The 15,402-nt window shown below is 42.6% G+C and overlaps 1 protein-coding gene across 1 annotated transcript in view; it reads left to right on the forward strand.

The window, feature by feature from the left end:
• LOC120998923 (taste receptor type 1 member 3-like) overlaps positions 1–15,402 on the forward strand; it is a 108,260-nt gene that overhangs the window by 67,207 nt on the left and 25,651 nt on the right. Inside the window, exon 4 of the mRNA XM_040429801.1 lies at positions 2,769–2,993. Within this exon, the coding sequence (XP_040285735.1) occupies positions 2,769–2,993 (225 nt within the window). The remainder of the gene's footprint in view (positions 1–2,768; positions 2,994–15,402) is intronic.

Raw genomic sequence — 15,402 nt, forward strand, 5'->3', positions numbered from 1 at the left:
TGATGATGTGACTGCTGACAAAAGCAGCAGGATGAATTCTGAAGTGTTCTGGGCAATATTATCTGCTCATATTCAGCCAAATGCTTCAGAACTAATTGGACGGCGCTTCACAGTGCAGATGGACAATGACCCAAAACATACTGCAAATGCAACCAAAGAGTTTTTTAAGAGAAAGAAGTGGAATGTTATGCAATGGCCAAGTCAATCACTTGACCTGAATCCGATTGAGCATGCATTTCACTTACTGAAGGCAAAACTGAAGGGAAAATGCCCCAAGAACAAGCAGGAACTAAAGACCGTTGCAGTAGAGGCCTGGCAGTGCATCACCAGGAATGAAACACAGAGTCTGGTGATGTCTATGCGTTCCAGACTTCAGGCTGTAATTAACTGCAAAGGATTTGCAACCAAATATTAAAAAGAGAAAGTTTGATTTATGGTCTGTCCGATTACTTTTGGTCTCTTAACAAGTGGGAGGCACATATGCAAACTGTTGTAATTCCTACACCGTTCACCTGATTTGGATGTAAATACCCTCAACTTAAAGCTGACAGTCTGCAGTTAAAGCACTTATTGTTTGTTTCATTTCAAATCTATTGTGGTGGTGTTTAGAGCAAAAAATGTTAGAATTGTGTCCATGCCCCAATATTTATGGACCTGACTGTTTATAACCTTTGAATTTAGTGTTATGAGAGTGCTGTTATGTTCTGTTTTCCCTGTCTTATGAAGCTGGTAAGAGGAAGTAAATTTCCCTTATAAATGAGACCTCCAGTTTCTGTTGAGAAAAGTCTATATAGCTTACTTGCCTAGCCCTTCTCCTACACCTCCCACACTGTTCTCAGCTCAGTGTGAGGCTCGACAAGCATTTTATGAATGGCCACTGAAAGGAAGAAACTTTCATGTATCGAGTTAGATGCAATTTTTACATCATTATTGGAACAAATCTCGGAAACTCCTAGTGAATTTGGCTAATCATAGCCAAAATTATGTTATATTAACCAATTATACTCAGACACCTACTCTCCTATTTTAGAGAGGGTGCTATTATATAGGGGAAAAGTACAAAGAAGCAGACAAAAACAACATCAAAGGGAAAGTTAAGAGATACGGTTTAGAAACATTTTTAAAGATTCTTAGGAATATGATTACTACAGGGAGTGCAGAATTATTAGGCAAGTTGTATTTTTGAGGATTAATTTTATTATTGAACAACAACCATGTTCTCAATGAACCCAAAAAACTAATTAATATCGAAGCTGAATATTTTTGGAAGTAGTTTTTAGTTTGTTTTTAGTTTTAGCTATTTTAGGGGGATATCTGTGTGTGCAGGTGACTATTACTGTGCATAATTATTAGGCAACTTAACAAAAAACAAATATATACCCATTTCAATTATTTATTTTTACCAGTGAAACCAATATAACATCTCAACATTCACAAATATACATTTCTGACATTCAAAAACAAAACAAAAACAAATCAGTGACCAATATAGCCACCTTTCTTTGCAAGGACACTCAAAAGCCTGCCATCCATGGATTCTGTCAGTGTTTTGATCTGTTCACCATCAACATTGCGTGCAGCAGCAACCACAGCCTCCCAGACACTGTTCAGAGAGGTGTACTGTTTTCCCTCCTTGTAAATCTCACATTTGATGATGGACCACAGGTTCTCAATGGGGTTCAGATCAGGTGAACAAGGAGGCCATGTCATTAGATTTTCTTCTTTTATACCCTTTCTTGCCAGCCACGCTGTGGAGTACTTGGACGCGTGTGATGGAGCATTGTCCTGCATGAAAATCATGTTTTTCTTGAAGGATGCAGACTTCTTCCTGTACCACTGCTTGAAGAAGGTGTCTTCCAGAAACTGGCAGTAGGACTGGGAGTTGAGCTTGACTCCATCCTCAACCCGAAAAGGCCCCACAAGCTCATCTTTGATGATACCAGCCCAAACCAGTACTCCACCTCCACCTTGCTGGCGTCTGAGTCGGACTGGAGCTCTCTGCCCTTTACCAATCCAGCCACGGGCCCATCCATCTGGCCCATCAAGACTCACTCTCATTTCATCAGTCCATAAAACCTTAGAAAAATCTGTCTTGAGATATTTCTTGGCCCAGTCTTGACGTTTCAGCTTGTGTGTCTTGTTCAGTGGTGGTCGTCTTTCAGCCTTTCTTACCTTGGCCATGTCTCTGAGTATTGCACATCTTGTGCTTTTGGGCACTCCAGTGATGTTGCAGCTCTGAAATATGGCCAAACTGGTGGCAAGTGGCATCTTGGCAGCTGCACGCTTGACTTTTCTCAGTTCATGGGCAGTTATTTTGCGCCTTGGTTTTTCCACACGCTTCTTGCGACCCTGTTGACTATTTTGAATGAAACGCTTGATTGTTCGATGATCACGCTTCAGAAGCTTTGCAATTTTAAGAGTGGTGCATCCCTCTGCAAGATATCTCACTATTTTTGACTTTTATGTGCCTGTCAAGTCCTTCTTTTGACCCATTTTGCCAAAGGAAAGGAAGTTGCCTAATAATTATGCACACCTAATATAGGGTGTTGATGTCATTAGACCACACCCCTTCTCATTACAGAGATGCACATCACCTAATATGCTTAATTGGTAGTAGGCTTTCGAGCCTATACAGCTTGGAGTAAGACAACATGCATAAAGATAATGATGTGGTCAAAATACTCATTTGCCTAATAATTCTGCACGCAGTGTATTGTTAACAGCAGAAACCAATATGTCAGACTCAAACCAGTTTCTATTTCCTTTAGCCTAACCAATATATAAGAAGAGTTCATTTTACAACTTCTGCTGGAGATTCTATTCAACTTGATGAAAAAGGAAATTTTATGTCAAAGTTTGATCTGGTAAATTATTATGTATATAGTAACCGTACTGTGAGGAAGCAAACAGTTGGTTATTTCCATGAAGACAATGGTCATCATCGGTTTCCTATAAATGAGAGCTCAATTGTTTGGAATCCAAAATTTCTCCAGGTGAATTGACTTTATTATACATTGTCAAGTATTGCCCATTTACTCGAATTAATAGAAGATAAAATATACCGCACATTATATTTTTTCATACTTTTTTTCAGGATCTGCATAGAAATGTAGTCCAGTAGACTTTTCTATACAGAAAAAATAAATGTGTAAAAGGCCAGCCCAACATAGGCCAAAAGAGCACTTTTATTTGCCTCAAACGGATGAATGGAACCCTATGAATTTGGCTCAAAAGAAAAGTCAATAGAGCTTTATAATTAAAGGCTATGTGTATCTTTGGGGAAATTTTTTATGATTGTATTTTACTCAATTTTGGCTCAAAATCATTTTTTTAATTGGTCTTTATTAAAAATATTGAGCTGTTCTGTCAAAGAGTTAACTTCTATAATGAGTGTTTATAAGTTCAGAAATAAGGAGACGTCAGCTGAGCTGCTTGATGGAACTAGGGAAACTCAAGGCTGAGAGACAGCGGTTCAATTTTTTTAAAATAAAGACCAATTCAAAAAAATTGTTTGTTCAAAATGAATACAATGCAATAATAAAACAAAAAAAATGACTAAATGTCTCCAAAGGTGTACAAAGCCATTAAGGTTTGAGGATGAAGTTTAAAGGGGTTTACTTTGGAATACAATTCATTACCTAATAACTTGTCAATATGAAATCAGTGGGGGTTTCACTCCTAGCAATCAGCTGTTAGCACTACAACCTCTTGCTAGTCCAGTGATTTATGGATAATGTAAGTATATATGGATGGCACACACTATATCTGGAACAGTGTAGAAGAATAGCCGGTAATTACTCACCGGTAATTCTGTTTCCTCATGGTCGCGACAGCACCACCAGAGAGAGATGGACTTCTTCCCCAGGGACAGGAAACCTAGAGCACAAAAGGAAGCACTTCCGTCCCATACATAAGTGAATTACAGAGATCTAGGAAGCCTTCCAGTTAGTAAACATCAGAAATAATTCATACAACTTAACAACAAAAGAACATAGCTAAACAATTTATTTTTTTTGCCACACCCATGAACAACAATTGTGCACAACCAAGATAGAAGGGTGGGAAGCCCCATGGTGACCATGAGGAAACAGAATTGAGTAATTACCGGCTTTCCCCCATGTCACGACAGCACCACCAGAGAGAATACCAGAGAAGAAATTAGGGTGGGACCACAGCCTGAAGCACTTAACGGCCAAAAGCTAAGGAACAAAAGGAACCCACGTCCAGTCTATAGTGACGGAAAAAGGTGTGTGACGACCAAGTAGCCGCCCTACAAATCTGGTCAATGGAGGCACCTCTCCTTTCCGCCCAGGAAGATGCCTCCGCCCGAGTAGAATGGGCCTTCAGATTATCCGGAGAAGACAAACCTGCAAAAATATAAGCCGTAGACATGCCCTGCCTGATCCATCTAGAGATAGTGTCCCCTCTTACTTCGTCCCCTTTATTTGGCCCTGACACCTGAATAAAGAGTCTATCAGACTTCCTGAAGTCCTTATTCCTGTCTATGTACTTCAGAACACTATGTACATCCAACATATGAAAACACCTTTCTCCCTCAGAAGAGGGATTAGAACAAAAGGAGGGCAGCACCACCTCTTGGGACATATGAAAAGCGGAGACCACTTTGGGCAGAAATGCTGGATCCGGTTTAAAGATTATTCTGTCTTCTAGGATCTGAGTATAGGGCTCTCTGACAGATAAGGCTGCTAACTCTCCTATCCTAGGAGGCGATGTTATTGCGACCAAGAGGGCGGTCTTCTGAACTAGTAGTCTGAGAGGAACATCAGATAAAGGACTGAAGAACCACTGAAAGGTCCCAAGATGGCGATCGTATCAGTACGGATAACTGTAGTCTCTTTACTGACTTAAGGAATCTGATGATCCAGGGATGAGCCGCAATCTTGTGGCGAAACAAAGCGCCTAAGGCAGAAACCTGAACTTTGAGAGTGGTCACTCTCAAATCCTTCTCCAGACATTTCTAAAGAAAATCCAAAATGTCCGCCAAGCTGGGTTTTCCTGGGTCAAAGGAAGCAAGGTTAATTGTAGAAAGAAATTTTCTCCAGATCCTGACATAAATCTTATATGTAACCTCTTTTCTTCTGGCTTGCAAAGTGGAGATGACGGCATCAGACAATTCTTTAGCTTTTAAAGTTAACCTCTCAAAAGCAAAGCCATCAAATGGAGATTGAGCACCTCCGGATGACATACTGGGCCCTGTAAGAGTAGATTGGGAAGCTCCGGAAGGACCCAGGGATCCCCCAGTGAAATGGCTCTTAGACAGGAGAACAAAGCCCTCCGAGGCCAAAAGGGAGCCACCAGGATGACTTTTGCCCTTTCTTCTTTTATCTTCTTGATGAACCTGGGGACAAGCGCCAGCGGTTGAAAAGTGTACGCTAGGTCCCAATCCCATTTTTGAGATAAAGCTTCTACTGCTAGAGGTCTGTCCAACGGAGATAGGGAGTAGAATCTGATGACCTGTCTGTTTACTCTTGTGGCAAAAAGATCTACCTGAGGCTTGCCCCATAAGGCCGAGATCTTCCGGAACACTTCTGGATTTAACTTCCATTCTTCTTGACGAATCCGGTGTCTGCTGAAATAGTCTGCTCTCAGGTTCAGGTCTCCTCTTAAGTGAACCGCTGATATTGAACTTAGTTGAGATTCTGCCAGAAGGAGAAACTGAAAAGACATTGACTTTAGACTTGCACATCTGGTAGTTCCTTGTCTGTTGATCAGGGACACAGTAGTGGTATTATCGGACAATATATTTACATCTTTACCCCTGATAGAAGGGGCTAAGGATTGAAGGGCCTTAAGAACTGCAAGAGTCTCCTTGTAATTTGAGGATCTAGTCTGAAACTCCGGTTCCCAAGACCCCTGGCAGTTTATCTCCCCCATGTGCGCCCCTCACCCATAGGGGCTAGCATCTGTGGTTATCACAGCAGAACACCGAGGGTTCCAATCCAGACCTCTGGATACATTTACCTCCTGTAACCACCAAACTAAGAAAGAGATAACATCTTTAGACAACTTAATCTTCCTATCCAGGTCTGACTGAGAACCATCCCAGGAATCTAATAGCTGTAATTGTAAACTCCTAGAATGCAGCTGACCCCATGGAACTGCAGGAAAAGCGGCGGTAAACAGACCTAACAGAGACATACCCTTCCTGATAGTTATAAAGGGAGCAGAAGAGACTTCTTGCACCAAAAAAAATTCTCAATTTTCTGTCTGGGAAGAAAAGACTTTTGAACCTCAGAATCTAATAAGATTCCCCCCAAAAAAAACTTCTGTCTTGTAGGAAGGGGAGAAGATTTTTCCCAGTTAATTACCCAACCCAGTTTTTCCACAATTGTTTGTGTATAAACTAGGAAATCCTGTACCTTTTCCTTGGACTCTGCCACCAGCAGGAAGTCTTCCAAGTACGGGATGAAGATGCCACCCCCCCTCTCTGATGCGGGCCGCCATCTCGGCTATGATCTTTGTGAAGATCCTTGGAGCGACGGCAATTCTGAATGGCACGGCACAGAACTGTAGGTGCAACAAATGGGAGTTTACATGAACTGCCAACCTTAGGTACTTTTGAAAGTCTTTGTGGATGGGCACATGGAGGTAGGCGTCTCTTAGGTCTAGAGATGCCATATAACAGTCCTTTGTTAACAGATTTATTGTTGACTTTAGGGTCTCCATCTTGAACCGATGGTAAGTGAGAAACCGATTCAGAGGTTTCAGATTTATGATGGCTCTGAAAGTTTTGTTCGGCTTTTTTACAAGGAAGAGAGTCGAATAGAAACCCTGACCTACTTCCTCTGCTGGAACTGGAACCAGAACCCCTTTTTTCATCAGGGATAAAACTTCCAGCTCGAGAGAAGACAGACCTGAGGGACCCGACGGACATTTTGTAACTATGTAACGGGTAGGTGGCAGGCTGATGAACTCAAGACAGAGATCATCCCTTATGGTCTCTAGGACCCACGCACTCCTTGAAATCAACTGCCACTCTGCCAAGAAGTTTCTTAACCTGCCACCTACCTGCAAGACCCCATCACTGGGGGCTGGGCTTTTTAGAGGACGAGAAGGGCTGGTTAAACATAAAGCCGCTACCTTTACGGGAACCCCTCCATCTAAAGACTGACTGGCTTTTACCTTTATCCTGGCCCCCTTCCCTTCGCTCGAAAGGACCGATATTGCCTTGAGGATTGTGGAAGAGGAAAACCTTTCTTCTTATCCCCTGCTTTTTCTAATAAATCTGTGAGGACCGAACCAAAAAGTAACTCGCCCTCACATGGTATGGAACATAATTTATTTTTGGAGCTAAGGTCCCCATATTAGTTCTTTACCCATAGAGCCCGCCTAGCCGAGTTAGTTAAGGCCACAGCCCTAGCGAACAGCTTCAGGGTATCAGAAGAAGGGCAGGGTATCTGCCAAAAAGGCGGCTGCCTGCCTAATTGCGGGAATAGAGGCAAGTAGCTGATCCTTAGGTATGTCATTCTGGATGTCTGATGAGAGCTGGTCAATCCATAATATCATGGACCTAGCCACTGAGGTACCTGCTATACTTGGTTTAAGAGCTGCCCCAGTGGTCTCCCAGGCTCTCTTAAGGAACCCCTCCGCCTTCTTATCCATGGGTTCCTTAAGAGTCTCCAAATCTTCAAAGGGCAGAGAACCCTTTCTAGAAATTTTGGCAATAGCCAAATCAATTTTTGGCGGATGATCCCAGGATCTGGTCTCTGTGTCATCAAAGGGGTATTTCCTTTTTATGGCCCTAGGAATAAACAATTTCTTATCCGGGTTCTCCCATTCTCGTTTAATAAATTGGGACACAGTCCGGTGAATAGCGAAAACTTTCCTTTTCTTTAATTCAAGACCCTCAAACATGTTGTCTTGGATAGATCTCTGTTCTCTAGCCTCTTCCAGACCCATAGCTGATTTTACTGCCTTGACCAACTGATCCGTATCTTTATATTGAAACAACGGTCTGCCTGACATATCATCTTAAGACCCCTCAGACTCCTCCACTGCATAAACATAAGAGAAATAGCTGGAGCAACATCATATATACATAAATATATACATCGAAGTAAAGGTCAGACAAGCCGCAGATGATACCTAAGTCCAAATGAGCCATAATAAAACACTCTTCCTCAACATCAGATAAAACTGGGCAGAAGGGGCAACTGCCGGCTGAGGTGTAGGTGGCATAAGTGCTGGCAAAACTCCTCTTAGGGAGGCTTCTATTTGGTTCTTGACCATGTCCTGTATCTGCAGCAGTAGAGAAGGCGTTTCTTGTGCAATAACCTTATTAGTGCAGCTGACACAATTTGGTTTACTATAGTCAGCAGCAAGACTGTCTTTGCACAAGGCACATTCTTTAATCTTAACTTTCTTAGATTTCCTGGAACCCTCATCCTAAAAAACAGTAACCATACTAAGGGTCAGGGAAAAAATTATTCACAAAAAAAACACATACACTCACGACCTTGCCCCACGGTACCGTAAATGGGATCCTTACTAGAAGATTCTGAGCGAGCCCTTCTGGAGCCTGTATCCTCACTGGAAGCACTCATCTTCTTGGGCAAGCACCCCCTGCTGGAAGCTGAATCACAGACGCTGGCTGTTCAGTTCACCTAAGGGAGGCAGAACTGCAGCCAAAGGAACTCCTTTTCAAATCTGCCGCTCTGAGAATGGGAGAGCCGGCGTATGACGTCACCAACGAACGCCGGCATCATCCCTCCTCCTCCCAGCCCCATGTGACTTAGGCCCTGCCTCCAACGAGGCCGCGGCCACCGGAGCTCCCAGCGCAACCACGCCGGACCACCGGACCCCTCCTTCATTCCAGCAGCAGACTGCCTTTTGAAGCGGTGAGTCATAAAACTGCCGCGGCCCCTCCTGCACTACAAGCGGGCCACGGCAGTGGCGAGGAGCAGGCGGAGAGAGCAGGAGGTGGGTGACAAGCACAACAGGCCTGCAGCTGGGGGTGAAAGAACCGGCTCCACACCGGGAGCCATACGGGGGACCTAGCTACCCTGAACCACAGGGATTTATAGCTTCATAGGTCCCCCAGCCAGATACTGCACACAGCCAACCAGGCTATGAAATCACTCCAGGCTTCCTAGGGACAGGAAACCACTGATGTATGGTACGGAAGTGTTTCCTGTCCCTGGGGGAGGAGTCCATCTCTCTCTGGTGGTGCTTCCGTGACATGGGGGAAATATAGTATATTTATTTGAATTAAAAATATCAAGAATAAAAATGTACAAAATGCACATAAAAAGATAGACACGTAAAACAAATGGTATAAATGCTATTCAATATACATTAGTGATAATTGTGATAGTTAATCCTGATCAGACAAATCAATGATATATTAGAATCCAAGATGTGTCGATTGGATCAGAAAAATCAATATCAGTATTAAAAATCTTAAATTGGTTGATGTCTGATCTTGATTCTATCAATAACTAATTGATGATAAAAATATAAAGTGTATATCAAAATATCCCTACAAAAACATAACATAATCCCTAATAATATTATAGTATATAAAAGACATAGAAAAGAAAAGGTTCAGTTTGTCCTTAATATTTAGGGAAAACACAATTGTAAAAATATTCTTATTTATATACTAATAATACAGTATATATACTATAATATACACTCACCTAAAGAATTATTAGTGCCCCCATACTAATACGGTGTTGGACCCCCTTTTGCCTTCAGAACGGCCTTAATTCTACGTGGCATTGATTCCACAAGGTGCTGATAGCATTCTTTAGAAATGTTGGCCCATATTGATAGGATAGCATCTTGCAGTTGATGGAGATTTGAGGGATGCACATCCAGGGCACGAAGCTCCCTTTCCACAACATCCCAAAGATGCTCTATTGGGTTGAGATCTGGTGACTGTGGGGGCCATTTTAGTACAGTGAACTCATTGTCATGTTCAAGAAACCAATTTGAAATGATTCAAGCTTTGTGACATGGTGCATTATCCTGCTGGAAGTAGCCATCAGAGGATGGATACATGTTCTCATTCTGTTTACGCTAAATTCGGACTCTACCATTTGAATGTCTCAACAGAAATCGAGACTCATTTGTAAAAGTAGACCAGGCACTCTATATATGTAGCCAACAAGTGAGATATTTATTAAATGTAATACAATCAACTACTAAAATGACAACATAAAAAAATAACATAAAATAGCAGTGGCACAGTAGATAATAGTAAATAGCAATATAATAGCAGCAACAGATAATAATAAATAGCAATAAGATAGCAGCAACAGACAATATAGAGGAATTGGTAGCAAGTGTCAGTAGCTAACTGCAACAAAGAAATCGAGACTCATCAGACCAGGCAACATTTTTCCAGTCTTCAACAGTCCAATTTTGGTGAGCTCGTGCAAATTGTAGCCTCTTTTTCCTATTTGTAGTGGAGATGAGTGGTACCCGGTGGGGTCTTCTGCTGTTGTAGCCCATCCCCCTCAAGGTTGTGCGTGTTGTGGCTTCACAAATGCTTTGCTGCATACCTCGGTTGTAACGAGTGGTTATTTCAGTCAACGTTGCTCTTCTATCAGCTTGAATCAGTCGGCCCATTCTCCTCTGACCTCTAGCATCCACAAGGCATTTTTGCCCACAGGACTGCCGCATACTGGATGTTTTTCCCTTTTCACACCATTCTTTGTAAACCCTAGAAATGGTTGTGCGTGAAAATCCCAGTAACTGAGCAGATTGTGAAATACTCAGACCGGCCCGTCTGGCACCAACAACCATGCCACGCTCAAAATTGCTTAAATCACCTTTCTTTCCCATTCTGACATTCAGTTTGGAGTTCAGGAGATTGTCTTGACCAGGACCACCGCCCTAAATGCATTGAAGCAACTGTCATGTGATTGGTTGACTAGATAATTGCATTAATGAGAAATAGAACAGGTGTTCCTAATAATTCTTTAGGTGAGTGTTTTATACTAATAATAATTCTTCAGATTGTGGCATTGTCCCAACTTATAGTGAAAGTAGATAAATGGTCTAAACGGTTAGTAGTTGGTGATTGAACCATAAGAGGAAAATAGTTGTTAGTACTATAGATCTTCTATATCTTTAGGTTTCATATATCACCACTCAAAATCACTGGCAATATCAATATCAATCATTGTTTATTATCTCTTTTAGTACCTTTTTTTGGGAATTAATCATCCAGTGAGTCCAACTGTTTTTGTATTTGGATTATTAGTTTGTAATAAATCTCCTCCTTATTCCAAATAATATCCCTTCATAGGTATTGATGGATGAACATTGCCTAAGACCTAAGACCTAAGATCAAATGTTCGCGAACCCCAAGTTCGTGGCGGGCCCCATTCACTTTAATGGCAGGCGAACCTGAAAAACCTTCAGCCCATTTTTGCAGCCACCAAATACTTAGTAGAAGAGTACAAATAGTCCGACAACATGGACAGTGTCACCATCTGTAGCTGAGGTAATGCAGCTAAACCGCAAACAAATGCTGCACTATCCAACTGCACTATATAGAAAGTATATAATTGGTATATAACACCCCTGCTTCAATCAGTTTTTTTGGGGGGCAACTGGTATATCGCACCAGTAGAAATTATTTGTTCCAATAGCGTTTGGCACTCTCTGTGGCTGCAGTATCGCAGCAAAACCGCACACAACTGCTGCACAATACAAATGCACTATAATATACTTTCTGTGTTAAAAAGTATATTATAGGTATATCACACCCCTCAGTATATCACACCTATCGATAGCACACCTATACCAGTCCTTAAAAGGACTTTTGTGGCCCTATTAGTTAGGCTCCTTTGACACGGGCAAGTATTCCGCGCGGATGCGATGCGTGAGTTGAACGCATTGCACCCGCACTGAATACCGACCCATTTATTTCTATAGGGGTGTTAACATGAGCGGTGATTTTCACGCATCACTTGTGTGTTGCGTGAAAATCGCAGCATGCTCTATATTCTGCGATTTTCACGCAACGCAGACCCCATAGAAGTGAATGGCGTTGCGTGAAAATCGCAAGCATCCGCAAGCAAGTGCAGATGCGGTGCGATTTTCACGCACGGTTGCTAGGAGGCGATCGGGATGGAGACCCGATCATTATTATTTCCCCTTATAACATGGTTATAAGGGAAAATAATAGCATTCTGAATACAGAATGCAAAGTAAAATAGCGCTGGAGAGGTTAAAAAAATAAAAATAAAATTTAACTCACCTTAGTCCACTTGATAGCGCAGCCCGGCATCTCCTTCTGTATTCTTTCTTCAGGACCTGGGTAAAGGACCTGTGGTGATGTCACTCCGGTCGTCACATGGTCCATCACATGATTCAACACCATGGCAAAAGATCATGGTTGCCATGGTTACTTAGCAATTTGTAGAACCATTATACTTACCTGCGAGCTGTGATCTCTGCGTCCGTTCGGGAGCTCCTCCTACTGGTAAGTGACATGACCTGTCACTTACCAGTAGGAGGAGCTCCCGGCCGGACCTGTCACTTACCAGTAGGAGAAGCTCCCGGCCGGACCTGTCACTTACCAGTAGGAGGAGCTCCCAGCCGGACGCAGAGATCGCAGCTCGCAGGTAAGTATAATGGTTCTACAAATTGCTAAGTAACCATGGCAACCGGGACAGCAGTAGCGTCCTGGTTGCCATGGTTACCAATCGGAGCCCCAGCGATTAAACTGGGACTCCAATCGGTACACTCCGCTGCCACCAATGATAGGGGGGAGATTTTAATTAGGAGGGGGAGGGAGGGGAGAGGGCCCACTGGCCACCAACGAGTTAACTACAGGGGAGGGAGGGGGGCCCACTGGCCACCAACGAGTTAACTACAGGGGAGGGGGGGGCGGCCGCACTGGCCATATATGTGTTAACTACAGGGGGGGGCCCACTGGCCACTAATGTGTTAACTACAAGGGAGGGAGGGGGGGGCCGGCCGCACTGGCCACTAATGTGTTAACTACAGGGGGGGGGCTGCCCCCTGCTGCCTGGCAGCACCTGCCAGGCAGCAGGGGGCAGTCATGTACACAGTTCTTTTAGTATATTCTAACCTGAAGCGTCCCCATCACCATGGGGATGCCTCTGTGTTAGAATATACTGTCGGTTCTGAGTTTTCACAAAGTGAAAACTCAGCTATGAAAAAGCTTTTATGCAGACGGATCTTCGGATCCGTCTGTATAAAAGTAACCTACAGACACGGATCACGGACACGGATGCCAATCTTGTGTGCATCCGTGTTCATATTTTTTTCACGGCCAGGAAACACAGATCACGGATGCGGCTGCAAAACGGTGCATTTTCTGTTTTTTCCACGGACCCATTGAAAGTCAATGGGTCCGCGAAAAAAAACGGAAAACGGCACAACGGCCACGGGTGCACACAACGGTCGTGTGCAGGAGGCCTTAGTGTCAGTCTGTAAATGTGGTGTACTACTCGGACAACATCGTTCCCAGCAGCGACCTGGAAGTCTAAGATGCATTTAGACATTCTCCCCATACTGTTCCCGAACCATTTCGGTGGTGTTTCCATCGATTTCTGACCTTTTTATATGAACCAGACAAACTCCCCTCTAAAGAGCAGGGGGTGCTTGGTTTAATGCTCGGGTTCTCCCATTGACTTCCATTGTGCTCCATAGAGCACCTGAGCATCCCGAGGTGTTCGGCCCGAGTACTCGAGCACTTTGGTGCTCGATCAACAATAGTAGCTACATAGAGGTTATAAAACATCTCAAGGAAAAGGACATTAACCACTTCACATCCGGGCCATTTCCCCTTTTCTGACAGAGCCATTTTTTGCAAATCTGACTTGTGTCACTTTATGTGGTAATAACTTTAAAATGCTTTTACTTATCCAGGCCATTCTGAGATTGTGTTCTCGTCACATATTGTACTTGAATCAAAACATTTCATTTTTAATTATAAAAAAAATTGGAAAAATTACCAAATTTCAATTTCTCTATTTTTATAATAGATAGTAATGCCTCCAAAAATACTTATTACTTTACATTCAGCATATGTCTACTTCATGTTTGGATCATTTTGTGAATGTCATTAAATTTTTTTGGGATGTTAGAAGGCTTACATGTTTAGAAGCAAATCTTGAAATTTTTCAGAAAATTTCCAAAACCGACTTTTTAAGGACCAGTTCAGGTCTGAAGTCACTTTGTGAGGCTTACATAATAGAAACCACCAAAAAATGACCCCATTTTAGAAACTACACCCCTCAAGGTATACAAAACAGATTTTACAAACATTGTTAACCCATGTTAATCGCTTTTTTGGCAGTTTTTCCATTTTAATCATTTTTTTCCATTAACAAAGCAAGGGTCAACAACCAAACAAAACTCAATATTTATTGACCTGATTCTGTAGTTTACAGAAACACCCCATATGTGGTTGTAAACTGCTATTTGGCCACATGGCAGGGTGCAGAAGGAACGGAACGCCATATGGTTTTTGGAAGGTAGATTTTGCTGGACTGTTTTTTTAACACCATGTCCCATTTCAAGCCTCCCCCCCCCCCCCCTTCCCGATGCACCCCTAGTGTAGAAATGCCAAAAAAGAGACCCATTTTGGAAAATACATCCCTCAAGGTATTCAAAACTGATTTTACAAACTTTGGTAATACTTCAGGTGTTCCACAAGAGTTAATGGAATATGGAGATTAAATTTCAGAATTTCAATTTTTTGTCAAATGTTCCATTTCTATAAAAAAAAATTCAGTAACAAAGCAAGGGTTAACAGCCAAACACAACTCAATATTTATTGCCCTGATTCTGTAGTTTACAGAAACACCCCACATGTGGTCGTAAACTGCTGTATGGCCACAAGGCAGGGCGCAGTAGGAAAGGAGCGCATTATGGTTTTTGGAAGGCAGAGTTTGCAGGACTGTTTTTTTAACACCAAGAAAGTAGGGGGGATTATAGTTTGTAGGTTGGGTTGTGATGTGTCTCTCAGGTTTGTGGGGGAGGGGGTAGGAACTGTGAGGAGTTTTTCAATCCGAAAATTTGTTGGCTGATTGATGTCGGTTAAAATTTTAATCTGGAATGTTCGGGGTCTTGGGGACAAGTTAAAAAGACAGGCGGTCTGTGATATGGTTCAGAGACATTTCCCAGCGATTGTTAGTTTAGTGGAGACCCATTTCACTAATGGGGCGATCCCGCGTCTCGGCAGGTGATGGGCTGCACAGACCTTTCATTGCACTTTTACTTGCTACTCTAGAGGAGTGACAGTTTTAATCCATAAAGGAATAGATTTTGTCTGCCGGGCATCCTCCATCGATAAGCAGGGGAGATTTGTTTTTCTCTATGGAAAACCTAATGGGAAATTATGTATCTTGGCCTTTATTTATATTCCTCCTACCTTTTCTATTTATATATTTAATT

This window comes from Bufo bufo, chromosome 4 (assembly GCF_905171765.1).
Source record: "Bufo bufo chromosome 4, aBufBuf1.1, whole genome shotgun sequence".
Lineage (NCBI taxonomy): Eukaryota > Metazoa > Chordata > Amphibia > Anura > Bufonidae > Bufo > Bufo bufo.